At 49.0% G+C, this 27776-nt stretch overlaps 1 protein-coding gene and 1 non-coding gene across 16 annotated transcripts in view; one reads left to right on the top strand and one right to left on the bottom strand.

The window, feature by feature from the left end:
• The window catches only part of ITGAL (integrin subunit alpha L), a 50511-nt gene extending 27741 nt beyond the window's left edge, over positions 1-22770 (bottom strand). For 3 of the 15 annotated variants that reach the window (XM_063796173.1, XM_063796174.1, XM_024353420.3), the window contains exons 1-13: positions 22503-22760; positions 21104-21206; positions 20017-20111; positions 19837-19904; positions 16199-16316; positions 15946-16076; positions 13847-13992; positions 11471-11603; positions 11167-11317; positions 6296-6369; positions 6065-6197; positions 1079-1230; positions 592-729 (exon numbers count right to left, since the gene is read on the bottom strand). In XM_063796173.1, the coding sequence (XP_063652243.1) occupies positions 592-729; positions 1079-1230; positions 6065-6197; positions 6296-6369; positions 11167-11317; positions 11471-11603; positions 13847-13992; positions 15946-16076; positions 16199-16316; positions 19837-19904; positions 20017-20111; positions 21104-21206; positions 22503-22563 (1503 nt within the window). In that variant the 5' untranslated portion in view covers positions 22564-22760. 15 annotated transcript variants of the gene reach the window in all.
• LOC112207374 (U7 small nuclear RNA) lies at positions 12235-12295 on the top strand. The gene has a single exon (XR_002941805.1). It is a non-coding gene; the product is annotated as a U7 small nuclear RNA (small nuclear RNA).
• Positions 22771-27776: the final 5006 nt, after the last annotated feature.

Raw genomic sequence — 27776 nt, 5'->3', positions numbered from 1 at the left:
CTCACGCCTGTAATCCCAGCATTTTGGGAGGCCGAGGCGGGTGGATCACCTGAGGTCAGGATTAGAGACCAGCCTGGCCCACATGTCGAAACGCGGTCTCTACTAAGAATACAAAAATTAGCTGGGTGTGGCGGCAGGCACCTGTAATCCGAACACTGGGAGGCCGAGGCGGGTGGATCACCTGAGGTCAGGAGTTCGAGACCAGCCTGACCAACATGGTGAAACCCCATCTCTACTAAAAATACAAAAATTAGCTGGGCATGGTGGCACATGCCTGTAATCCCAGCTACTTGGGAGGCTGAGGCAGGAGAATCCTTTGAACCTGGGAGGTGGAGGTTGCAGTGAGCCGAGATCGCGCCACTGCACTCTAGCCTGGGCCATAAGAGCGAGACTCTGTCTCAAAAGAAAAAAGAAATATTGGCACTGGACCCTGCATACAGTCTTTCCCCAGTGAGGATTCGCTATTGCCTCTCTGTCGTTCTAAAAGTTTGATCGCCACGTGACCAGACAGAGAAAGCCTTCAGAATAACTGGGAGCTGCGAATCTCTGCTGCTCTCCCTCCTCCCTCTCAGCTCCAGATCCTGGCCCCACCTGTCTTCTCTGGTAGATAAACACCCGGCCTCCTCTCTGCTCCCCATAGAAAAGTGGGGCACCAATCAGCAGCAGCTCTGTCTCCCCATCTTGGTCCATGTCGACGCCACACAGCTCCCCACCGAAATAAGAGCCAATCTGTGGGGAGAGGCAGGTGTTTGGGGAAGCGCCTGTGGGAACAGCAGGGGTTGGCAGGGAGATACCTGTACTGTGTTCATCTTGTGCCACTCCCTCAAATGCAGGTTCCAATCTTGGATCCACCCCTAGTCTATGTGCATTAAGACAAGGTGGGCTCTTTGAGGTTCAGTTTCTTAAACTAGAGAGGGAGATGACAGGGCTTACCTCTGTGTGTTATGAGGGACAAATGTGATCATGTTTAGCACAGGGGCTGCCACATGGTAAGTGGATGAGCATTCAAAGGACAGAAGGGAGTGTGATGTGTGTCCCGCCAGTCCCTGGTCTGCAGATGCCCTCGGACTGGGCGCACCTGGGTCCCATGGATTGTCTGGACCTGGCTCCAGTGTCCTCCGCCCTGTGGCTCTTGGAACAGCAGCACTCGGCCCACGTGCTGGTATCGAGGGGCTCCCGAGGCCAGCAACGAAGTCTTTTCCCGGGAGGGCAGCCAGGTCACGGTGTAACCTGAGGAAAGTGTGTGGGGCGTGGAGTTAGGAACACAGGATGCTGGAAGAACACCCAGCAGGAGAGGGGCAGGGGCCCCAGGGAATTGGGTTAGTAGCAGAGATGCATGGAAACAGCTGAAGACCTTCTCCTGAGAAAAGCATCCATGTGCTCCCAGCCAAACAAATCCTGCCATCTTGGGGATGGCATGTCTTCAACTGTGGGTGACATGCACACCCAGGGAAAAGCAGCTATGCACAACAAGTGGAGCGTGGAGCCTCTTCTGAGCCTCAGTTTACCTGAGGATTAGTAAGGAAGACTCCATTCTTTCTTCTTTTTTAGAGACAGAGTCTCGCTTTCTTGCCCAGGCTGGAATGCAATGGCGTGGTCTCAGCTCACTGCAACCTCCGCCTCCCGGGTTCAAGCAATTCTCCTGCCTCAACCTCCCAAATAGCTGGGATTACAGGCGCCCAGCCACCACACCCAGATAATTTTTTGTATTTTTAGTAGAAACAGGGTTTTGCCATGTTGGCCAGGATGGTCTCAAACTCCTGGCCTCAGGTGATCCACCCACCTCAGCCTCCCAAAGTGCTGGGGTTACAGGCATAAGCCACTGTGCCCGGCCTCTTTTTTCTTAAATAATAAATTAAAATGGGAGTCCAGGTGCGGTGGCTCACGCCTGTAATCCCAGCACTTTGGGAGGCCGAGGCGGGTGGATCACAAGGTCAGGAGATCGAGACCATCGTGGCTAACACGGTGAAACGCCATCTCTACTAAAAATACAAAAAATTAGCTGGACGTGGTGGTAGGCGCCTGTAGTCCCAGCTACTTGGGAGGCTGAGACAGGAGAATGTGAACCTGGGAGGGGGAGCTTGAAGCGAGCTGAGATTTCGCTACTGCACTCCAGCCCGGGCGACAGAGCGAGACTCCGTCTCAAAATAAATAAATAAATAAATAAATAAATAAATAAACAAACAAACAAACAAACAAAACAAAATAAAATAAAATGGTATGTATTAGTCAGAAGAATGCAAAGTTGGCATGGATATTAAAAATAAAGCATGTCTGGGCCAAGTGCAGTGGCTCACACCTGTAATCCTAACATTTTGGGAAGCCGAGGTAGGAGGATCACTTAGGCCAGAAGTTTGAGACCAGCCTGGGAAACATAGTGAGAACCTGTCTCTACAAAAAATTACAAAAACTAGCCAGGTGTGGTGATGCACACCTGTGGTCCCAGGTACTAGAGAGGCTGAGAGGCAAAAGGATTGCTTGAACCCAGGAGTTCAAGGCTGCCTTGAACTACGATGGTGCCATTACACTCTAGCCTGGGTGACAGAGTGAGACCCTGTCTCTAACAAAATAAAATAAAGCAGGAAACTTGAAAAATTTTCATGCTTAAAGATATCATGTTGCCGGGCGCGGTGGCTCACGCCTGTAATCCCAGCAGTTTGGGAGGCCGAGGCAGGCGGATCACGAGGTCAGGAGATCGAGACCACGGTGAAACCCCGTCTCTACTAAAAATACAAAAAATTAGCTGAGCATGGTGGCGGGCACCTGTAGTCCCAGCTACTCGAGAGGCTGAGGCAGGAGAATGGCGTGAACCCAGGAGGCGGAGCTTGCAGTGAGCTGAGATAGCGCCTCTGCACTCCAGCCTGGGTGACAGAGCAAGACTCCGTCTCAAAAAAAAAAAAAAAGATATCATGTTGGCCGGGAGCGGTGGCACACGCCTGTAATCCCAGCACTTTGGGAGCCCGAGGCGGGTGGATCACCTGAGGTCAGGAGTTTGAGACCAGCCTGGTCAACATGGTGAAACCCCATCACTACTAAAAATACAAAAAATTAGCTGGGCGTGGTGGTGGGCACCTGTAGTCCCGGCTACTCAGGAGGCTGAGGCAAGAGAATCAGTTGAACCTGGGAGGTGGAGGTTGCAGTGAGCTGAGATCGCGCCACTTCACTCCAGCCTGGGCGACAGAGAGACTCAGTCTCAAAAAAAAAAAAGAAAAAAAAAGATACCATGTCAGTGTCAGGCTGTCTTCATCTTCAACTTCCTGTAATGAGGTTCTTTCCTTTAAGATATCAGGACAACCTCTATTGAATGTTCGAGGAAACACTGCAGGAAATTGGACCCAAGATTGGGCTAGAGCCAGGAGCCACCAGCAAGAATCCTCTGAGATGAGTCACTGACCCCATCTGATGGTCTCTGTGCAGAGCAGTTAAAAGTGAGTGAAGAAAACAGAGCTGTCCAAGGCCCTACAGCACATGGAAGGAAGAGTGAAGAGACGGAACCGCTTCCCTATTGTCGTATGGAGTCTGGAAGCACAAGGGTTAAGAACTCCAAATTCTTGAACTCCATGAGACAAGGTTTAAATCCTAGTGCTACTGTTTCCTAGCTGTGTAGTCGTTAAGTAAATTGCTTCATGCCTCTGTGCCTCAGTTTTCTCATCTACAAAAAGGGAAGAGGCTGGACATTGTGGCTCACGGCTATAACCTCAGCACTTTGGGAGGCTGAGGAAGGGGGATTGCTCAAAGCCAGGAGCTCAAGGCAGCAGTGAGCCAAGATGGTGCCACTGCACTCCAGCCTAGGTGACAAAGTGAGACCCTATGTCTAAAGAAAAAAAAAAAGGAACAGTACCAATCTCATGGGGTGTGTTTTGAGAGTTAAATAAGACATGTATATAAAATGCTTAGTGCTACACTAGTGATAGCTAAACTGAGATCTGAAGGATAGTAGACACTCAGGATTCTGTTTATTTATCTATCCACATATATGTATATATTTATGTGTGTGTATAGTGGGGTGGGTGTCTAACTAGAGATTCAACTTTTTTTCTTTTTTCTTTTTTTTTGAGACAGAGTTTTGCTCTGTCACCCAGGCTGGACTGCAGTGGTACGATCTCGGCTCACTGCAACCTGTGCCTCCAGAGTTCAAGAGATTCTCCTACCTCAGCCTCCCGAGTAGCTGGGATTACAGGTGCATGCCACCATGCCTGGCTAATTTTTTGCATTTTTACTAGAGACGGACTTTCACCATGTTGGCCAAGCTGGTCTCGAACTCCTGACCTCAAATGATCTGCCAGCCTCAGCCTCCCAAAGTGCTGGGATTACAGTGTGAGCCACCACACCCAGCTAGAGATTAAATTTTAGAGTCATTTCTTCTTTTTTTTTTTTCACTGCAATCTTAACCTCCCAGGCTCAAGTGATCCTCCCATCTCAGCCTCCCAAGTAGCTGGGACCACAGGCATGCACAACTATGCCCAACTAATTTTTTTTTTTTTTTTTGAGACAAAGTCTCTCTCTGTCACCCAGGCTGGAGTGCAGTAGTGCAATCTCGGCTCACTGTAACTTCCGCCTCCCAGGTTCAAGTGATTCTCCTGCCTCAGCCTCCCAAGTAGCTGGGACTACAGGTGCGCATCACCACGTCCAGCTAATTTTTTTGTGTTTTTAGTAGAGACGGGGTTTCACCATGTTGGCCAGGCTGGTCTTGAACTCTTGACCTCAGGTGCTCTTGGACAATTCAAGAGGAGGAAGCCTTAAAAAGGAGTGGCCAGTCCTCTTACTAATAAGGCACGTTGTTTTAAAATGTGCCTGGGATTTAATATATAGGTGTGACTGATGATACAGAGAGTCACTGTCATTGAAAGAAGTTTACTAGCCACAGTTCCAAGAGGGAGTAGGCACTGGATGCCATGCAGGGCCAGACAGGGAAACACTACATTAGTGGAGAGGCAGGAGGAGCCAGGGAAGAGCATGGCCCAGAGCTCTTCTTGTGGTTTCCACAAGGAAGGGTGGCGAGCTAGGTTGGCAAGTTCAAGCAAGTTTAGGATTGCACAGTTTGAATAATTTTGGCTGGCTCTGGGCTATAGCGGTGGCCTCTGGTTGACTGATGCCTGGCTCTGAGCTGATTTAGGGCAGAGGAACTATTGACTTATTGTGTAAGGATTAGACAAAGGAGGTGGCTGAGGATATGGGCTCGGAATTGGCTGGTTTGCATATAAAAGGCCTTTTTTTTTTTTTAAGACGGAGTCTCGCTCTGTCATCTTGGCTGGAGTGCAGTGGCATGATCCTCAGTTCACTGCAACCTCCGCCTCCTGGGTTCAAGCGATTCTCCTGCCTCAGCCCCCTGAGTAGCTGGAATTAAAGGCACCCGCCATCATGCCCGACTAATTTTTGTATTTTTAGTAGAGATGGGGTTTTGCCATGTTGGCCAGGCTGGTCTCGAACTCCTGACCTCAGGTGATTCACCTACCTCAGCCTCCCAAAGTGCTGGGATTACAGGTGTCAGCCACTGTGCTCGGCCCTGTTTGTTGAGACAGAGTCTTGCTCTTTTGCCCAGACTGGTGCGCAGCGGCATGATCTCCACTCACTGCAACCTCCTCCTCTCAGGTTCAAACGTTTCTCCTGCCTCAGCCTCCAGAAGAGCTGGGACTACAGGCATGCACCACCATGCCTGGCTAACTTTTGTATTTTTAGTAGAGACAGGGTTTCACCATGTTGGCCATGCTGGTCTTGAACTCTTGACCTCAGGTGATCCGCCTGCCTCAGCCTCCCAAAGTGCTGGGATTACAGGCATGAGCCACCAGGACCAGCTACAAGGCATATTCACAGGCAAGTTGTTTACTATCTCTAGGAATTTGCCTACCCTGGGAGAGGTAGTCTCTTCAGGATTAGCACGGCCCCAAGTTGTCAAAGCATCAGAAAATACAGACAATAAATTATGAATGTTATAGCCATATTTAAACTCTGACTTTGTTCATGCTGGTTGCTTAACTGCTTTCATTATTGTTTTGGAAGCCAGGCTGAGCGACCATCTGACCTCAACAACCAGAAGATCCCAGCAGAAAAGAGAAGTACTCACCCAAATAGCCTGCTCTCACTTCTGGTGTCAATGGTTCATTCCCAATAAATGTGTCATCCTGCAGGTCTGCCTTCAGGTCGAGAAAGCCCCCAGCCCAGTCCTTGGCTCCTACTGCCCCCACGACTGCATGGCCCTGCCCAGGGAAGGAGATGAGCGGGTCAGCTACCCACCGACCCACCCCCCAAAGCCAACTGCACTCCCTGCAGCCCATTGCTCCAGCCCAGCACGCACCCTGCTGAGGTCAGCACTGATGCCGCTGGAGGACAGCTCCATGTTGAAGGAAGTCAGGTCCTGTTTGCTTGTGCCTGGGGAACAAAGCAGAGAACAGGTGAGACCCAACAGCAGTAAATGCAGTGAAAAAAATTCATGGCAGGACGGGGAAGAAGTGAGGTATTTACTTCTGGGTAAGGTAGAAGGCATGCATGTGAGGGTCAGGCAGACCCAGGAAGTGACTTAATGTGGAGTTGGCTTTTACCCTGGGAGTCCCAGATTTGTTTGTTTTTTGTTGTTGAAACAAGGTCTTGCTCTGTTGCCCAGGTTGGAGTGCAGTGGCGCAATCACAGCTCACTGCAGCCTCAACCTCCCAAGCTCAAGCAACCCTCCCGGCTTAGCCTCCTGGATAGTGGGGACTACAGGCACACACCATCACACCTGGCTAATTTTTTTTTTTTGAGATGGAGTCTCTCTCTGTCGCTGAGGCTGGAGTGCGGTAGTGCAATCTCAGCTCACCACAGCCTCTGCCTCCTGGGTTCAAGCGATTCTCCTGCCTCAGCCTCCCGAGTAGCTGGGATTATAGGTGCACCACCATGCCCAGCTAATTTTTGTATTTTTAGTAGAGATGGGGTTTCACCATGTTGGCCAGCCTGGTCTCGAACTCAGGTGATCCACCCGCCTCGGCCTCCCAATGTGTTGGGACAATGACAGGTGTGAGCCACTGTGCCCAGCCTCCAGATTTGAATATCCAATTACTCATCTCCGTGTGTCCAAGACTCAGCTCTTGGTTTCTGCTCTGACTCAGGCTTCTCTCTTCAATGAATGGCACCCCCACTCACCTAATGAACCATGCTAAGAAACCAAATCCACCTGGAGTCTTCTCTTTCCTCCATCTCATCTCCAACACATCACCAAATCATGATACTCCTGCCTTTGAAATACATCCTTTTTCTTTTTTTTTTTGAGACAGGGTCTTGCTGTGTTGCCCAGGCTGGAGTGCAGTGGTGTGATCATAGCTCACTACAGTCTCAAACTCCTAGGCTGAAGAGATCCTCCTGCCTCAGCATCCCAAGTAGCTGGGACTACTGGTATGCACCACCGTGCCTGGCTTATATAGCTTCTCCTTAAGAACTCTTCACTGGCTGTGCGTGGTGGCTCATGCCTGTAATCCCAGCACTTTGGGAGGCCAAGGCAAGCAGATTACCTGAGGTCAGGAGTTTGAGACCAGCCTGACCAGCATGGTGAAACCCTATCTCTACTAAAAATACAAAAATTAGCTAGGCATGGTGGGACATGCCTGTAATCCCAGCTACTTGGGAGGCTGAGGCAGGAGAATTGCTCGAGGCTGGGAGGCTCAAAAACAACTGGAGGTTGCAGTGAGCCAAGATCGCACCACTGCTCTCCAGCCTGGCTGACACAGTGAAACTCTGTCTTGAAAAAAAAAAAGCCAGGCACAGTGGCTCACACCTGTAATCCTAGCACTTTGGGAGGCCAAGGCGGGCAGATTACCTGAGGTTAGGAGTTCAAGACCAGCCTGGCCAATATGGTGAAACCCCGTCTCTACTAAAAATACAAAAAATTTATCTGGGTGTGGTGGCAGGCGCCTGTACTCCTAGCTACTTGGGAGGCTGAGGCAGGAGAATCGCTTGAACCGAGGAGGCTGAGGTTGCAGTGAGCCAAGATCACACCACTGCACTCCAGCCTGGTGACAGAGCAAGACTGTCTCAAAAAACAAAACAAAACAAAACAAAAAACCTCTTCATGGGCTGGGCACAGTGGCTCACGCCTGTAATCCCAACACTTTGTGAGGCTGAGGCAGAAGACTTGCTTGAGCCCAGGAGTTAAAGATCAGCCTGGGCAATATAGTAGAAACTCTGTCTCGGCCGGGCGTAGTGGCTCATGCCTGTAATCCCAGCACTATGTGAGGTTGAAGCAGGAAGATTGCTTGAGCCCAGGAGTTCAAGACCTGCTTAGGCAATATAGTAGAAACTCTTTTTTTTTTTTTTTTTTTGAGACGGAGTCTCACTCTGTCGCCCAGGCTGGAGGGCAGTGGCACAATCTTGGCTCACTGTGAACTCCACCTCCAGGATTCACGCCATTCTCCTCCCTCAGCCTCCCGAGTAGCTGGGACTACAGGCGCCCGCCACCACACCCGGCTAAGAAACTCTTGTCTCTACAAAAAATTTAAAAATTAGCCAGGTGTGGTGGTGTGTATCTGTAGTCCCAGCTACTCAGGAGGTCAAGGTGGGAGGACTGCTTGAGCCCAGGAGTTTGAGGCTGCAGTGAGCCGTGATCGCACTACTGCACTCCAGTCTGGGCAACAGGGTGAGTCCCTGTCTCAAAACAACAACAACAAAAAACTCCTTCATGATTTCTCATTGATCTTCACACTGAAATCCAAACTCTTTCTGAGGGCCTGGAAGACCCTTACCTCCCTGCCAACCTTCTCTCTCCCTTCCTCACTGCGCTTCGGTCACACTGAACTTTTTCCATTTTCCTGGCATGCCGAGCCCTTTCCCCGCCCCTGGCCTTGCACCTGTGCTTCTCTCTGCCCTCATTCCACCTTTCTCACATTGCTGTTTGAATCTCATCTTTCATATCTCAGCTTAAAAGCCAGTTGAGAGTGAGTTTTTTTAAAAAACTTTTTTTTAAAAAATCACTTTTCATTTTTATTAATTATTTAGACATGGCTTCTTGCTATGCTGCCCAGGCTGGACCATTGCTGCTGCTTTTTTTTTTTTTTTTTTTTTGAGACAGTTTTGCTCTTGTCACGCAGGCTGGAGTACAGTGTCACAATCTCAGCTCACTGCAACCTCTCCCTCCTGGGTTCAAGTGATTCTCCTACTTTAGCCTCCCAAGTAGCTGGGTGACCTCAAGTGATCCGCCTGCCTCAGCCTCCCAAAGTGTTGGGATGACAGGCGTGAGCCACCACGCTCAGCCCATTGCTTCTTTAACTGAACCGAACACCAAGGCTGTGTCCTAGCGAAGGAGACTTTCCTGTAGGAATCACATATCTTTCAGTCAAGTAAGCTTCCTGGGGAAATGCCCTCCATAACCAGTCCTCCATCCGGTGACCACAATATAAATCTTCCCTTATTCTAGGCCAGGAAAGAAGACTTGTGGGTTCTTCACACTGGCCCCTGCCAGCCTGCCCTTCTGAAGTAATGTGGAGCCTTGGATAAGTGACAGCAAGACAGTTGAGCAAGAAGGGGGAGGAATTACATTCACTCTGCGGGGCTCAGATCACACCAGCAAGACATAGGTCAGTCCTAGATCAACCTGAGCTCCAAGAGAAGATGGAATTTCAGAAAGAAATATCAGAGAGGGCCGGGTGCAGTGGCTCACGCCTGTAATCCTAGCACTTTAGGAGGCCGAGGCGGGCAGATTGCTTGGGGCCAGGAATTCGAGACCAGCCCGGGCAACATAGCGAGATCCCTGCCTCTACAAAAAATACAAAAAATACAAAAAAAAAAATTAGCCAGGTGTGGTATCACACACCTCTAGTCCCAGCTACGTGGGAGGATCACCTGAGCCTGGAAGGTCAAGGCTGCAGTGAGCTGTGATCATGCCACTGTACCCCAGCCTGGGTGACAGAGTGAGACCCTGTGAAAGAAAAGCAAAAAAGAAAAGAGGCTGGGCGCAGTGGCTCACGCCTGTAATCCCAGCACTTTGGGAGGCCAAGGCGGGCAGATCACGAGGTCAGATCGAGATCATCCTGGCTAACACGATGAAACCCCGTCTCTACTAAAAATACAAAAATTAGCCAGGCGTGGTGGCTGGCGCCTGTAGTCCCAGCTGCTCGGGAGGCTGAGGCAGGAGAATGGCGTGAGCCTGGGAAGTGGAACTTGCAGTGAGCAGAGATTGCGCCACTGCACTCCAGCCTGGGCAACAGAGCGAGACTCTGTCTCAAAAAAAAAAAGAAAAGAGAGAAGAGAAAAGAAGAGAAGAGGAGGGGAGAGGAAGGGGGAGGGGAGGGGAGGAGAGGGAAAGGGAAGGAAGGGAGGAAGGAAGGAAGGAGAGAAAGAAGGAAGAGAAAGAAAGATCACAGAGGCTGCTCTCAAATGACCCTCTCCTAAATTCCTTCTAAAGGTCTGTTTTATTTAGGCAAGCCCTTGGCACAAGATCAGATATTCAGTAAGTGCTTATTATTCTTTGTGTTTCTAATATGATGTCCCAGGGGAGGTTTTTTTTTTGTTTTTTTGTTTTGTTTTGTTTTGTTTTGTTTTGTTTTGTTTGAGACTGAGTCTTGCTGTGTTGCCCAGGCTGGAGTGCAATGGCACATCTCAGCTCACTACAACCTCCGCCTCCTGGGTTCAAGCGATTCTCCTGCCTCAGCCCCCTGAGTAGCTGGGATTACAGGCATGCACCACCAAGCCCAGCTAATTTTTGTATCTTTAGTAGAGACGGGGTTTCGCCATGTTGGCCAGGCTGGTCTCGAACTCCTGACCTCAGGTGATCTGCCCACCTCGGCCTCCCAAAGTGCTGGGATTACAGGTGTGAGCCACCGCGTCCGGCCATTTTTGTTTTTTGTTTTTTATTTTTTGAAATGGAGTCTTCCTCTGCCACCCAGGCTGGAGTGCACTGTGGTGCGATCTTGGCTCACTGCAACCTCTGCCTCCTGAGTTCAAGTGATTCTTGCGCCTCAGCCTCCTGAGTAGTGGGATTACAGGCACCCACCACCACACCTGGCTATTTTTTGTATTTTTAGTATAGATGGGGTTTTGCCATGTTGCCCAGGCTGGTCTCAAACTCCTGAGCTCAATTGATCCATCTGCCTCGGCCTCCCAAAGTGCTGGGATTACAGGTGTGAGCCACCGAGCCCGGCCTGATGTCCCAGGGGAATTTCTTTATGCAGACTCCCGAGCCCTCTCCCAGGGCCTGCCACTCACCCTCAATGACATAGATCTTCTTCTGCAGCTCAGTGAATAGATCTTTCAGCTTCTCAAATGTGTCCAGAATTTTCACAAACTCGCTCGCGGGTTTTGATGCAAATTTGTGGAGGGTCTCCTGACTCTCCTTGGTCTGAAAATGCTTTCCAATCTGTGAGGGAGTGGAGAGTGAGGAGCTGAAATCCCCCAAACCTCAGTCCAGTTTGCTATTATTTTCACAAGAGTCTGGCCCTAGGGAGAAAGGGGCTTGGGGTTCAGAAAGAGGAGAGGGAAGATGAGATGCAGGAAGCAGCAGGGGCCCTACCCCGATGATGTAGCGGATGATGTCTTTGGCCGCATCAATGTTGCCACTGTCAGTGGCCTCCCCATCCGTGATGATGATAAGCACTTTGGTGGCATCTGGCCGGGCCCCCAGCTCCTCCCGGAACACCTCTGTCCTGTGTCCAGGAAAGGAGGAGATGAGAGACTCCCCCAAACTAGGGCCTGAGGTCTCCTTCCCCACCTGCTCATCAAGTCACCTCCATGCTGGTTACGCAAAAGCCCTTCCTGGATCTCCCAGGCCGGGATTCCAAGCCTGCAGCAGTCACCTCTAAACCTCTTTGCTGCCACCCCTTTCCTTCTGGACCAGTGGTCCTCACACTGCATCCTGGGCAGTCCAGAGGGTGTCCCAGAGCCCATGGACAGGAGGAAGAGGTTTTGTGAGGAATGACTCTGGGCTTCCTACCCTCCATTGCAACCACATGGCCACCACTCTTTAATCAGCTACAGATGTTGATCCAAGTGAGATTTCAATGTGGAAGAGAGGGTCCTACAGCTGAAGAAAACTGGGGAGTCACTCTTCCAGAGCAAGCTCTTCCAGCACCTCCTCTGCCTTCCCATAGTCCACAGGCTGCCTCCGGATCTCTACCATAGCAGTGAACCTAGTGAATTACCGTGACTCATTTCTCTGTCAATTTTCCCCCTAAACCATGAGTTCCTCAAGGAAAGGACCATGTTGGATTTGTTGCTGTATCTCTGGCTCCCAGCACAAAGGAGGCGGTTGTGCATGTGAGATGAAGGAGGGAGAAATAGTGTTACAGCTCTTTTAGAATTTGTCTAGCAGGCTTTCTGTTTTTTGCTAAAATCCTCCACCCTCAAAAAAATTAAAAAAAAAAAAATAAAGAAGGGAGAACTGAACACCAGATGGGCCAAGGCTAAAAATTTCTGCCCTGGGAGTTCCAGACCATTCTGGGCAACATAGCGAGACTCCAACTCTACAAAGATGAAAACAATTAGCCAGGCATGGTGGTGTGTGATTGTAGTCCCAACTACTCAGGAGGCTGAGACAGGAGGATCGCTTGAGCCCAGGAGTTTGAGACCGCAGTGAGCTAGGATCACGTCACTGCACTCCAGCCTGGGCAACAGAGTGAGACCTTGACTCTAAAAAAAAAAGAAAAAGAAAATTCCTGTTTTGCCCACAGCCTTCCTCTGAGCAAGTTGGGTTGGCCATAGCTCTTGCTGGAACAGCAGCAAGGTGTGAACCGTCTTACCCATGAACACCTGCTGTCAAGACCTCTGGTTCTATCTTGGATGCAAAATGCTTCTCCAATCTCCATCCACACAGACATGGGCCTGTTGCGGGTCCTGTTCATGGATTTCCACCCTGGTTTATACAACCATTGTCTCTCATCTGGATTTTTCAGTAGCATTCTAACTGGCCCTATCGCTTCCACCCGCCCTTGCCCCCTCTACAGTCTAATATCAACCCTGCAGCCAGAGGGATCTTTTAAAAAACATAGATCATCACTCCTCTACTCAAAACCTCTAATGACTTCTCATCTTACTCAGAGGAAAGCCAAAGTCCTCACTATGGCCTCCAAGTCACTAACCCATCCAGACCCTCATGATCTCTCTGACCTCATCACCTACTATTTTCCCCCCTCACTTATTTCTCTCCAGCCACATCGGTGTCCCGGCTCTTCTTTTTTAATTTATTTTTAATTTCTTAGAGTTAAGATCTTGCTCTGTTGTCCAGGCTGGAGTGCAATGGTGTGATCATAGCTCACTGCAGCTTCAAACTCCTGGCTCATAGGCCAGGTGTGGTGACTCACACCTGTAATCCCAGCACTTTGGGAGGGTGAGGCAGGTGGATCACCTGAGGTCAGGAGTTTGAGACCAGCCTGGCCAACATGGTGAAAGCCCATCTCTACTAAAAATACAGAAAAAATTAGCCAGGCGTGGTGGCACAGGTCTGTAATCCCAGCTACTTGAAAGGCGGAGGCAGGAGAATGGCTTGAACCTGGGAGGTGGAGGTTGCAGTGAGCCGAGATCATGCCATTGCACTACAGCCTGGGCAACAAGAGCGAAACTCCATCTCAAAAAACAAAAACAAAAACCAAAAACCAAACAAACAAACAAAAACTTCTGGGCTCAAAAGATCCTCCTGCCTCAGCTTCCCAAAGCCCTGGGATTACAGACTGTGCACCTGGCTTAGACTTTCTCTTGGATTTAATTAGTACAGAGTAGATTTCTGTTACGTACAACCAAAAGAATCTGCAGTAAAATTGTTCCACTTCAATTCAGACAATAAACTGCCCCTTGCTGTACCTACCTACTGAGTTCCCATGCCCTGCAGCTGGAAGTGGGTAGATCACCCAGAACAAATCACAGGACACGCGCTCTCCTGCAAAAGGGAACTCACGCGACATAATTGATGGCACCAAAGGTGTTGGTCAACAGCAACATGTGCTTTACATGCTTCAGCAGAGCATCAGGGTCCTTCCGTTTAACATAATCTGAGAAATCAAATTCTGTTTTGTAGCTTGTGGAAAACTGAACAGCAGCAAACTAGAAAAGGAAGGAAGAAATGACATTCAGTTATATATCCCTTTCCATTTGTCTGTTCCAAACTCTACTTCTTTTTTTTTTTTTTTTTTTTTTTTTAGATGGAGTTTCGCTCTTGTTGCCCAGGCTGGAGTGCAGTGGCACAATCTTGGCTCACTGCAACCTCTGCCTCCCGGGTTCCAGCGATTTTCATGCCTCAGCCTCCCAAGTAGCTGCGATTACAGGCACGTGCCACCACACCCGAATACTTGTGTGTGTGTGTGTGTGTGTGTGTGTGTGTGTTTAGTAGAGATGGTGTTTCACCATATTGGCCAGGCTGGTCTCGAACTCCTGACCTCAGGTGATCCACCTGCCTCAGCCTCCCAAAGTGCTAGGATTACAGGCATGAGCCACCGTGCCCAGCCCCAAACTCTACTTCTTCTTTTTCAAAACAGGGTCTTGTTCTGTCTCCCAGGCTGGAGTGCACGGTCACAATCATAGCTCACTGCAGCCTCAGCCTCCCAGGCTCGAGCCATCCTCCCTCGTCAGCCTCCGAAGTAGCTGGGACTTCAGGCATGTGCCACCACACTTGGCTAGCTTTTATTTTTTGTAGAAATGGGGTCTTGCTATGTTGCCCAGGCTGGTCTCGAACTCTTGGCTTCAAGTGATCCTCCCGGCTAAGCCTCCCAATGTGCTGGGATTACAGGTGTGAGCCACTATGCCTGGCTCAATCTCTTCTTATGCAGGACCTGGGCAACCCAACTCCACATCCTTGCCTCAGATAATTCTTTTGAAAATGAGGCAATATACAAATAAACACAGAAATAAAATGAAATAAACCTTGCTCCCTCATGTAACACTGTGTGTTGAGCTCCTGTTTTCTGGGTCCACCTATGTCACTGATAGGGATGGGTTCCAGCAGCCATATTTCTGCTGAGTGACCCTGCTTAACTAGATACAGTTGGCTGGGCCGGGGATCAACACCTGACTGAAGCTACGCCAGCCAGAACCTCTTCTCTGAGAACTGGAAATTTGCAAAGGGAGGTGTTGGTTGAGGGGAAGGTAAAAAACCCTCTTGGAACTTTAACACATGAACTTAGGAGCTTTCCATAGGTCTATGTGGTCTAAAGGCGCTAAGGGAGCCAGTCTACGGAGACTGAGAAAAGAGAAGAAGGAAGCAAAGACGCAAAAAGAAACAGAAATGAGAACTAGCTGGGCACAGTGGCTCATGCCTGTAATCCCAGCACTTTGGGAGGCCAAGGCAGGAGGATCTCTTGAGAGATCCAGGAGTTTGGGACCAGTCTGGGCAACACAATGATAAACCATCTCTACAGAAAATTTAAAAATTAGCCACGCACAGTGGTGCACATGGGTAGTCCCAGCTAGTTGGGAGGATCATTTGAGCCCAGGAGTTTGAGGCTACAGTGAGCTATGATCGTGCCACTATGATTCCAGCCTTGGGGACACAGTGAGACCCTGTCTCAAAAAGAAAAAATGGCTGTGCACGGTGGCTCACGCCTGTAATCCCAGCACTTTGGGAGGTCAAGGTGGGCAGATCACAAGGTCAGGAGTTTGAGACCAGCCTGGCAACATGGTGAAACCCCATCTCTACTAAAAATACAAAAATCAGCTGGGTGTAGTGGCAGTTGCCTGTAATAGCAGCTACTTGGGAGGCTGAGGCAGGTGACTCGCTTGAATCTGGGAGGCAGTGAGTTGAGATTGTGCCATTGCACTCCAGCCTGGGCAACAAGAGCAAAACTCCATCTCAAAAAAAAAAAAAAAAAAAAAAAGGAAATGAGAACTAGAGAGGCTCCTAGAAGCTTTCTACTCCCCAGTTCTTGTCCCTTCCAGAGGCCCAGTTATAGCCATGCCCATAGGCTCTGAGGATTCCACATACTAACATTTCCTTTCATGGTTTAAGTCAGTTCAGGTAGGCATCTATTGCATGCAACCAAGAATCCTAACTAACATTTTTACCTGGTACGAAGTGTTGCTGAGTTTCTTCATCACATCCTTCATGAAGTCCAGAATTTTCTGAAATTCATCTGGCTGCAAGCTCATCGAACCATCAAACAGAAATACCAGGTCTACGTTGCCCTTGATACATTCTGCAGAAGCCAGACGCAAGGGACCCAGTGAAGCATCTCTGGTGTTTGACCTGCCCATGCTGGTTCTCTCTAGGGACAGCCATTTGGAGGTATTTTTACCCAATGAGTCCCCAGTTCCTTACCCTGAAAACCAGGGCGCCCCTGCAGCATGGGACCCTGCAGATTCTGGCGGAAGAGGTAACACAGGCCACTCAGATAGGTGTTCTGGTCACACGTTCGAGACAGCCCAGGGTCACAGGCCTAAAGAAAGCAAAGGCCAAAGATTTGGGTCTCCTATTTGCTATGTGTCTTTTGGGCAACATCAACCAAAACTAGGAACGTTCAGAGTCCTTGTCCCCTTTCTCACTTCCTCTATCCAACTGGTTACCAAGGCAAGGAATGTCCGCCTCCACAGTCTCTACTGTCCATCCCTCCCATCCTACCAATGCTCTATGCCAATGGATGCTCACCGCCTGTAGGACTGGTGGTGAGTCTGGACTCCTTATCTGGGCTTACACTGGGCATGACCTCACATTTCCAGGTCCATCTTCTCCTAGTCCCAATCTCTCTTTCTGTGTTCCAGCCAAATCAAATTATCAAGATTCCCAGAATATACAGTGCCTCTTTCTTTCTTTCTTTCTTTTTTTTTTTTGAGATGGAGTCTCGCTCTATCGCCTAGGCTGGACTGCATGGCATGATCTCGGCTCACTGCAAGCTTCGCCTCCCGGGTTCACGCCATTCTCCTGCCTCAGCCTTCTGAGTAGCTGGGACTACAGGCACCCGCCACTACACCCGGCTAATTTTTTGTATTTTTAGCAGAGACGGGGTTTCACCGTGTTAGCCAGGATGGTCTTGATCTCCCAACCTCGTGATCTGCCTGCCTCGGCCTCCCAAAGTGCTGGGATTACAGGCGTGAGCCACCGCGCCCGGCCATGCCTCTTTCTTTCTTTTTCCCTTCCTCTCCCCTCCCCTCCCCTCCGCCCCCCCCCCCCCTTTCTTTCTTTTTCTTTCTTTCTTTTTTTTTTTTTTTTTGACGGAGTCTCGCTTTGTCACCCAGTCTGGAGTGCAGTGGTGCGATCTTGGCTCACTGCAACCTCTGCTTCCCGGGTTCAAGTGATTCTCCTGCCTCAACCTCCTCAGTAGCTGGGACTACAGGTGCCCACCACCACGCCCAGTTAATTTTTGTATTTTTAGTAGAGACGGGGTTTCACCATATTGGCCAGGATGGTCTCAAACTCCTGACCTTGTGTCTGCCCACCTCGGCTTCCCAAAGTGCTGGGATTACAGGAGTGAGCCACTGCGCCCAGCCTTTTCTTTCTTTCCTTCCTTCCTTCTCCTTCCTTCCTTCCTTCGTCTTTCTTTTTCTTCTTCCTTCCTTCCTATCTCTCTCTCCTCCTCTCCCCTTCCTTCCTTCCCTCCCTCCCTCCCTCCTTTTTTTCTTTCCTTTCTTTGCTTTCTTCCTTTCTTTCCTTGCTTTCTTTCTTTTCAGGTCTCACTCCCATCACCCAGGCTGGAGTGCAGTGGGACAATCATGGCTCACTGCAGCCTCAACTTCCTGGGCTCAGGTGATTCTCCTACCTCAGCCTCCCAAATAGCGGGGACTACAGGCACACGCCACCATGCCTGGCTATTTTTTTTTTGTAGAGATGGCATTTTGCCATGTTGCCCAGGCCAGTCTTAAACTCCTAGGCTCAAGTGATCCACCTGTCTCGGCCTCCCAAAGTCATTTCTTTCATTTATGACCCTTTCCTGCCAGATTGCAATTTCTTCAAAGTCTGGGCTTGTATCATGGTCATCTTTTTGCTTTGTTTTGTTTTTGTTCTTTTTAGACACAGGTCTCACTCTGTCTCCCTGGCTATAGTGTAGTGGTGTGATCAAGCTCACTGCAGCCTTGAACTCCTGGCCTCAACTGATCCTCCCAAGTAGCTGGGACTACACGTGTGTGCCACCATGCCCAGCTAATGAAAAAAACATTTTTTTTTTTTTTTGTAGGGACAGGATTGACCAGGCTGGTCTTGAACTCCTGGCCTCAAGCAATCCTCCAGCTTTGGCTTCCCAAAGTGCTGGGATTACAGATGTGAGCCACCAGCCCGGCCTCATCAACTTTGTATCTCACTCCCCTTCCCCTGTCAGAACCTCGCCCAATGCCTGGCTATAATAGTAGCTAAATAAACAAGCTCTACTTAAATACTGGATGAATATTTCACTCAGTCTTCTATCTCTCACACAGAAGGATGCTGGCTGGGATAAGTTGGAGAGAGCAATGAACTTGGGATCAAATGAGAATTTTATTCAAATCCTGACTCTACCACTTTGCAACCATGTGACCTTGGTCAAGTCTCTTAACCCTTTGGTCCTGTTTCCTCGTGTGTGAAATGTGTACACTGATCCCTATCTCACCGGAGTGTCTTGAGGGGTTAAAAGAAATAAAGTGACCAGGTGTGGTAGCTCATGCCTGTAATCCCAGCATTTTGGGAGGCCGAGGCGGGCAGATCACCTCAGGTCAGGAGTACGAGACCAGCCTGGCCAACATGGCGAAACCCCATCTCTACTAAAAATACAAAAATTAGCCAAGGCATGGTGGCACACGCCTGTAATCCCAGCTACTCCAGAGGCTGAGGCAGGAGAATCGTTTGAACTCGGGAGGCGGAGGTTGCAGTGAACTGAGATCATGCCACTGCACTCCAGCCTGGGTGACAAGAGTGAAACTCTGTCTCAAAAAAAAAAAAAAAGCAGTGTTTCCTAAACTTTAGGCATTTGTGTAATACTTCACAATATCTGCCATATGAGCATACTATTATTTTCTTAATATTTTCCTTTAAATTTTTGTTTAACTTCAGCCTCTTCCTAAGCAATATGATGTAAGAAATTATAAATTTGATGTGCTTGTCATATATTTTTTTCTAATAAGCCATTAAATTTATAACCATGAAAACATTAAAAGTTTGTATACCACTAAAAATCATATTGCATATCAATGATCACAGATATTTCATATTTGGAAGAAAAGTGAGGTAAGTTATTGAAAATAGCTGGCTCTGCTGGGTGTGGTGGCTCACACCTGTAATCCCAGCACTTTGGAAGCTGAGGCAGGAAGATTCTTTTTTTTTTTTGAAACGGAATTTCACTCTGTCGCCCAGGCTGGAGTGCAGTGGCACGATCTCGGCTCACTGCAAGCTCCGCCTCCCGGGTTCACACCATTCTCCTGCCTCAGCCTCCTGAGTAGCTGGGACTACAGGCGCCCGCGACCATGCCCGGCTGATTTTTTGTGTTTTTAGTAGAGATGGGGGTTTCACCGTGTTAGCCAGGATGGTCTCGATCTCCTGACCTCGTGATCCGCCTGCCTCGGCCTCCCAAGTGCTGGGATTAGAGGCAGGAGGATTCTTGAGCTCAAGACCAGTCTGGGCAACATGGTGACACTCTCTGTCTACAAAAAATATAAAAATTAGCTGGGCATGGTAGCATGCGCCTATAGTCCCAGCTAATTGGGAGGCTGAGGTGGGAGGATTACTTGAGTGCAGGGAGGTTGAGGCTACAATGAGCTGTGATCACGCCACTGCACTCCAGCCTGGGCAATAGAATAATAGAATGAGACCTTGTCGCAAAAAAAAAAAAAAAAAAAAAAAAGGCTGGTTCATCATTGGTTCTCAATAAACACTAATTGACTCTGATGCCTTTGACCGTCTGTGGGAACTTTTATCCACATTCTTCTTCTTTTCTTCTCTCATTACTTGAATTGAGCTTCACAGGCTCTGATAACACCACTGCACAAAATTCTTACCAAAATGCTTCCATCTGTGGGGTCTGTTGCCAAGGTCATTCCCAAGTACTTGGAGGTATAGTTGGAACCTGTAGGCACCAGAAGGTTGGTCTGGAGGAGCTCAGGCAGTCTAGGTGGGCTGGGGCCAGCCTCAGTTTCCCCAAGATCCCATTCCTCCCAGCTCACTCCCCAGTTACTCACCTCTCAGGGTGACTGGCAGGCAGTGTCCTGTGCCCGACTGGCACTGATAGAGGCTTCCTGTGCTGTTCCCCTCCCCTGGAGCTCCCACGATGACCCTGGTGAGAAATCTCACCTGTGAGAGGGAGTGGCCCAGATCTGTACCCATCTACTCCTGCCTGCTAAGGAGGTTCAGATCTCCTGTCTCATTTCTCCAAGCACTGCAGCCATTCCGCTTCAAGAAGGTGCCTCTGGCCAGGTGGGGTGGCTCATGCCTGTAACTTTCGCATGAGGCCAAAGTACTTTGGGAGGCCGATGTCGGTGGATCACCTGAGGTCAGGAACTTGAGACCAGCCTGGCCAATATGGTGAAACCCCGTCTCTACTAAAAATACAACAATTAGCCTGGCGTAGCGGTGCATGCCTGTAATCCCATCTATTTGGGAGGCTGAGGCAGGAGAATGGCTTGAACCTGGGAGGCACAGATTGCAGAGAGCTGAGATCTAACCGTTGCACTACAGCCTGGGCGACAAGAGCGAAAACTCCGTCTCAAAAAAAAAAAAAGAAGATGCCTCCGTCCTCATCTCTTCCCTACAGAATCGCAGAGACATAATTCCAAATGCTAAAATCCTAGAAAATTAAGGTTCCTTTGCATTTACAGTCTCTGAGGCCCAGAGAATGATCCGCCAGAATGTCTCATGATAAGTACATTCATTCAATCCTTGATTCAAAAGCCATTCGTGGCTTACCTACTGTGTGCTGGGCGGTGGCGTATCTAAGAAGGGTTAGGAAGAGAGAACAGACTCCTGGCTTCCAGGCGCTCGCAGGGGAGTAAGGGAGTGTCAGGAACCTACTGGGCAATGCGAAGTGTTTTGGGGCTGGGATCCTTCCCTGTTCTGCACTTCCATGGCCTCCCTGATCGCGTGTATCCCGCTTTTTGATCCCTCACTCCTGTCTCTGAGGATTCCCACCACAGGCTCCTCCAGACGGGAACCCCTGGAGAGCTGCCTCGGGCCACCGACTAGCCCAGGCGAGGGTCGGGGAGGCGGCCACCGCCTCGGGGGCTGCCCCAGGGCGGGCATCAGGAGGAGGACTTGTGGGGCACAACTCACCCGTTTCCGACCTGCAGGACGCGGTATCCAAAGTGCCTCCCGGCGCGCGGTGGGGAGAAGCTCCGCGCGCCCCGCACGTCCAGGTTGTAGCTCGAGGCCGGCGCTGAGGAAGGCAAGGGTCGTCAGCTGCGACCGAGGGACCCCCGCCCCTGCACGTGCCCAGCAGGTGGCCGATCCCAGGCCCACCCGGATGTCGCTCCCCAGGCCGCCCGCACCCTGCGCTTCCCCTCCAGGGCGTTGACTTCTGGGAATATGGAAGGAGCAACTCCCGGCCCCCCTAGAGCTCTGAAAGCTCTTCCCAGGGCCTGAGGACACAACTTCCCGTTTGGCCTCTCTGCAAAAAAGGAAGGATGAGAAGTTAGAGGCTCCAGAGAGAGGAGCAGACCCAAGGGGCCCCAAGGCAGAGGGTGACCAAGTTCTTAGGCAGAGGCCAAGATGGGGATGCCCCCGAGCCGGGTGCGCCTCTGCCACCCACTTCTCCTGCGGTCATGGGGCCCAGGCGCCTCCTCCCACAGTCTCAGATTGTAGCTCCCCTGATCCCTGGGGGGCTGCCTCCCCACCCCACCGGGCCAGTCTTTCGGAGCATCTGTAGATCCCAGCTCCCTTCCCCCTCAGTCGGCCTGCCCAGGCGCCCTGGCACACCCAGCTGTCCTTTCCGCCCTGCTTTCTCTCCCCGCATGGAGTTTAGTTCAGAGCATCCTAGAATGTCATGGAGGCCGGGCCTTCATTTGTTTAGATGAAGGGTGTGGGGCTGGAAAGGGGAAAGGACTTGTCTAAAACGCGCAGAGGTGGCCCCAGAACCCAGCACCCTCCTCCCAGCTCTAGCTACTCAATAACTATCTGCCTTTTGTTTGTTTGTTGTTTAAGAGACAGGGTCTTGCTCTGTCACCCAGGCTGGAGTGCATTGGCACGAGCTTGGCTCACTGCAACCTCTGCCTCATGGGATCAAATGATTCTCATGCCTCAGCCTCCCGAGTAGCTGGGATTACAGGCCTGTGCCACCAGGCCAAGCTAATTTTATTGTATTTTTAGTAGAGATGAGGTTTTGCCATGTTGGCCAGTCTGTCTTAAATTCCTGACCTCAAGTAATCTGCCCACTTTAGCCTCCTAAAGTGCTGGGATTACAGGCGTGAGCCACCGCGCCTGGCCCCATCTGTCTTTTTAAAGAACCCACTGCCCCTTCTTATGCTCCCTTCTCTGTCTTTGCCTCCACCCCTTGCTTATTTGTTTCTTTTATTTCCCCACTCTCCCCTTTCTCCTTCCAAGATCCCTGGGCCCCATATCCCTAAGGCCAATCCCACTTTATGGGGCAGCTCCTTGTTTACTCCAGCTGCACCAAGCCCTGCAGTTTCTCTGGTCACAGACACATGTCCCTTCCCCTCCCTCCTCCCTTGCCTACCGAAGAAAAAGAACCCAGACAGCAGCGCCATGGCCATCACGGTGATGCAGGAATCCTTCATCCTTCCAGCACTCGAGGGACCTGTGGCCCCAGGGGCAGCGTCAGGAGGCCCGTGGGATTTGCTGGCAACCTAGACAGGGTGAAAGAGGAAAATGATCATGCCCTTTGGCCTCTTACAGTGGTACTTTCTCACAGAGGCAACAGGCTGGTGACACTGGCAGGCGGGGAGGGAGGTGTGCCTGCAGGAGTTGTGAAACCGCAGGGGTTCAGGGAGGAAGTGTAAGCAAGTTAGAGACATTTCCTGTGCCTGCTTGCATTTTCACATCATCCAAAAGCTGACAGCATGTCAGGAAGATGACAGTCTCCACTGCTGTCATGGTTTCTCACTAACATCCCAACTAAGGGCTCTGTAAAGCTCAGCAGAGGACTGGTCTAATAAACAGTGGCAAAATTACAATGGAATGCTATGCAGCAGTGAAAAAGAATGAGGGAAGGAAAAATAAAACGGGGAGAAAGTGAGAGCTTTCTCTTGACCTTGAAAAATGTACATGAACTACTATTAAAGAAAAGAGCAGATTACAGAACAGTGTATTTAACCCATTTTGGTTCTAAAATGTAAAATCTAAAGAATTGGAGGCTGGGTGCAGTGGCTCACTGGCTGTAATTCCAGCCCTTTGGGGCTTCAGGAGGTGGAGGTAAGAGCATCTCTTGAAGCCAGGAATCAAGACCAGCCTGGGCGACAAAGTGAAACTTTGTCTTAAAAAAAAAAAAAAAAAATTGGAGAAAATATTTGCAAATCATATCTCTAATAAGGGATTTGTTTCCAGAATATATTTTTTAAAACTCTTATAATTCAACAATAAAAAGACAAATAACCAGTTTTTTTTGTTTTGTTTTAAATTTTTTGAGACAAGGTCTTGCTCTGTCACCCAAGCGAGAGTGCACTGGCGCGATCACAGCTCAATGCAACCTTGAACTCCCAGAATCAAGCGATCCTCCCACCTCTGCTCCTAAGTAGCTGAAACCACAGGTGCATGCCACCATGCCTGGCTAATTTTTCTTTTTTGAGATGGTTTTTCACTATGTTGCCCAGGCTGATCTTGAACTCCTATGCTCAAGTAATCCTCCTGCCTCGGCCTCCCAAAGTGCTGGGATTACAGGTGTGAGCCACTGTGCCCAGTTTTAAAAATTTATTTATTTTAGGCTAGTCAAGTGAAGCAGAGGGAGTGGAGAAGGAACAAAGATATTGGTAACTGGTTGTGCTCAATTAGTTTTAAACGGCCTGGTGCGGTGGCTCACACCTCTAATCCTAGCCCTGTGGGAGGCCGAGGCAGGTGGATCACCCGAGGTCAAGAGTTCGAGACCAGCCTGGCCAACGTGGAGAAACCCCCGTCTCTACCAAAAATACAAAAATTAGCCAGGCGTGGTGGCGCATGCCTGTAATCCCAGCTACTTGAGAGGCTGAGGCAGAAGAATTGCTTGAACCCAGGAGATGGAGGTTGTAGTGAGCCAAGATCTCACCATTGCATTCCAGCCTGGGCGACAGAGTGAGACTTTGTCTCAAAAAAAAATTAGTTTTAAACACCACTGCACTCAGACCAACCTACCTAAGTTTCTAAATGAGCAAACGGTTTGAGTAGACATTTCTCCAATGACATATAAATGGCCAACATGCACATGAAATGATACTTAACACTATTAGTCATTAGAGAAATGCAAATCAAAACCACAGTGAGATACCCTTTACACCTACTTTGATGGTTAGAGTTTAAAGCAAAGGAAATAAGAGTTAGTGAAGATGTGAAGAAATTGGAAGCCTGGTGCACATTGCTGGCAGAAATGTAAAATGGCGTGACTGCTGTGCAAAACATTTTGATGGTTCTTTTTTTTTTTTTTTGAGAGAGGGTCTCACTCTTGCCTAGGCTGGAGTGGTGTGATCTCGGCTCACTGCAGCCTCAACCTCACGGGCTCGAGTCATTCTCCCACCTCAGCCTCCTGAGTAGCTGGAACTACAGGTGCGGGCCACCACACCTGACTACTTTTTTATTTTTTGTAGACATGGAGGTCTCTCTACCTTGCCCAGGCTGGTCTTGAATTTCTGAGCTCAAATTATTTGCCTGCCTCAGCCTCCCAAAGTGCTGGGATTGCAAACGTGAGCCACCGCACCTAGCCCAACAGTTCTTTAAAACAGTTAAACATAGGCCAGGCATGGTGGCTCATCCCTGTAATCCCAGCACTTTGGGAGGCTGACGTGAGAACTCCTGAGGTCAGGAGTTCGAGACCAGCCTGGGCAACATGGCAAAATCCCATCTCTACTAAAAGTACAAAAATTATCTGGGTGTGGTGGTGCGCCCTGTAGTCCCAGCTACTCGAGAGGCTGAGGCAGGAGAATTGCTTGAACCTGGGAGGCAGAGGTTGCAGTAAACTAAGATCACACCACTGTACTCCAGCCTGGGCAACAGAGTGAGACTCCGTCTCAGGAAACGAAAACAAAACTTTAAACATAGAGTTACTATATGACCCAGAAGTTCTCCTCCTAGGTATATACCCAAAAGAATTGAAATCATATGTTCGTACAAAAACTTATACATGTATGCTCATAGCAGTATGAATAATGACTCACACTAGCCCCAAACTGGAAACAGCCTACATGTCTATCAGCTGACAAATGGATAAACAAAATAAGGTATAGCCATGCAATGTAATATTATTTGCCTGTAAAAAAGAATCAGGCTGGTGATTCACACCTGTAGTCCCAGCACTTTGGGAGGCCAAGGCAGGCAAATCAGCTGAGGTCAGGAGTTTGAGACCAGCCTGGCCGACATGGTGAAACCCCGTCTCTACTAAAAATACAAAAACTAGCCGGGTATGGTGGCACACGCCTGTAATTCCAGCTACTCGGGAGGCTGAGGCAGGAAAATCTCTTGAACCCGGGAGACAGAGGTTGCAGTGAGCGGAGATCGTGCCACTGCACTCCTGCCTGGGTGACGGAGTGAGACTCCATCTCAAAAAAAAAAAAAAAAAAAAAAAAAATAGAGTACTGGTACATGCTACAATATGAGTAAGCCTTGAAAATATGCTTAGTGAAAGAAGCCAGCAAAAAAAAAGAGTCACATATAGTCTGACTCCGTTAAGTGAAATATCCAGAACGCAAATCTAGAGAGACAGAAAGCAGGTTGGTGCTTGCTGGGGAAATGGAGGCTAGGGAGCGAGTACTAATGGGCATAGGGTTTCATTTTAGGTGATGAAATGTTCTGGAAATAGACTGTGGTAATGATTGCACAATTTTGTGAATCTATTTAAAAATCACTGAATTCTATACTTCTTTTTTTTTAATTTTTGAGACAGGATCTTGTTCTGTCACCCAGGCTGGAGTGCAGTGGTGCAATCATGGCTCACTGCAGCCTCGACTTCCCTGACTCAAGCAATCCTCCCACCTCAGCCTCCCAAGTAGCTGGAACTACAGGTGTGTGCCACCATGCCCAGCTAATTTTTGTATTTTTTGTAGAGACAGGGTTTCACTATGCTGTCTAGGCAGGTCTCAAACTCCTGGGCTCAACTGATCCTCTCTCCTTAGCCTCCCAAAGTGCTGGGATTACAGCCCTGTGCCTGGTGAATTGTATACCTTAGAATGGTGAGTTTTATGGTATGTGAATTGTATCTCAATAAAAAATAAACATGAAATTATATATATGTATATATTTGTTAAATTGGAAAGGATATACAACCATACTTTAAACAGTGGTTAGCTCTGTAAAATGAGATTTATACATTTCTATATGGTCTGCATTTTTTTTTTTTTACAATGAGGATGTATAACTTTACCATTTAAAAAAATTAGGCGCAGTGGTTCACACGTATAATCCCAGCACTTTGGGAGGCCAAGGTGGGCAGAACCCCTGAGGTCAGGAGTTCGAGACCAGCCTGGCCAACATGGTGAAACTCTGCCTCTACTAAAAATACAAAAATTAGCTGGGCATGGTGGTGCATGCCTGTAATCTCAGCTACTTGGGAGGCTGAGACAGAAGAATAGCTTGAACCCAGGAGGCAGAGGTTGCAGTGAGATGAGATCGCGCCATTGCACTCCAGCCTAGGCAACAGAGCAAGACTCCATCTCAAAAAATAAAAAATAAATAAAAAATAGGCTGGGCACCACGGCTCATGCCTGTAATCCCAGCACTTTGGGAGGCCGTGGCGGGTGGATTACCTGAGGTTGGGAGTTCAAGACCAGCCTGACCAACATGGAGAAACCCCATCTCTACTAAAAATACAAAATTAGCCGGGCGTGGTGGCGCATGCCTGTAATCCCAGCTACTCGGGAGGCTGAGGCAAGAGAATTGCTTGAACCCAGGAGGTGGAGCTTGCAGGGAGCCAAGATCATGCCATTGCACTCCAGTCTGGGCAACAGGAGTAAAACTGTCTCAAAAAAAAAAAAAATTAAACTACCATTAAAAAACAAAAAATATTGGCCGTGCATGGTGGCTTACACCTGTAATCCCAGCCCTTTGGGAGGTCAAAGTGGGCAGATTGCTTGAGCTCAGGAGTTTGAGACCAGCCTGGGCAACTTAGCAAGACCCTTGTGTCTACTAAAAATAAAAATAAAAAATTAGCCAAGTGTGCTGGTGCACGCCCGTAGTCCTAGCTACTCGGGAAACTGAGGTAGGAGGATCACTTGAGTCCAGGAGGTAGAGGCTGCAGTGAGCTGTGATCAGGCCGCTGTCCTGCAGCCTGGGTTACAGAGTGATACCTTATCCTTTTACACAAACAAACAAACAAACCAAAACATAAAAATATTTAAAACACAACAGAGGGAAGGAACTATATTCGTTTACAAGAAATTGGGAAGGATCTTCAGATTCTCCCTGTGCGGTGAAGAAATCCCGTTCAACCTGGAAAGATGTCACTGCCCTGAGGAAGCCTTTTTCAGATGGATTATCTATCATCTGTACTGCCAGGCAGCTGGAACAGGACAAGCTGGCTTGTGGTAATTAGAAGGTATTAGACAGTCTTTTGAAAATTCAGTTAAGATCAGATAATTCAGGCTGATTTCTTTGATTCTCTGTAGAGCAGTTCCAACCAAATTCTTTTGTTTTGCTCTGAAATTACAAAAAGAGTATAAGTTTTTAGATTCAAACACTATGGAATGTGTAAAGAAGGATAAGCATTTTTTTTTTTTTTTTGAGACGGAGTCTCGCTCTATCACCCAGGCTGGAGTGCAGTGGTGTGATCTCAGCTCACTGCAAGCTCCGCCTCCCGGGTTCACACCATTCTCCT

The sequence above is a fragment of the Pan troglodytes genome, chromosome 18, assembly GCF_028858775.2.
Source record: "Pan troglodytes isolate AG18354 chromosome 18, NHGRI_mPanTro3-v2.0_pri, whole genome shotgun sequence".
Classification (NCBI taxonomy): domain Eukaryota; kingdom Metazoa; phylum Chordata; class Mammalia; order Primates; family Hominidae; genus Pan; species Pan troglodytes.
The sequence above is the reverse complement of the archived record's forward strand: the minus strand, read 5'-3'. Positions and strand labels throughout refer to the sequence as shown.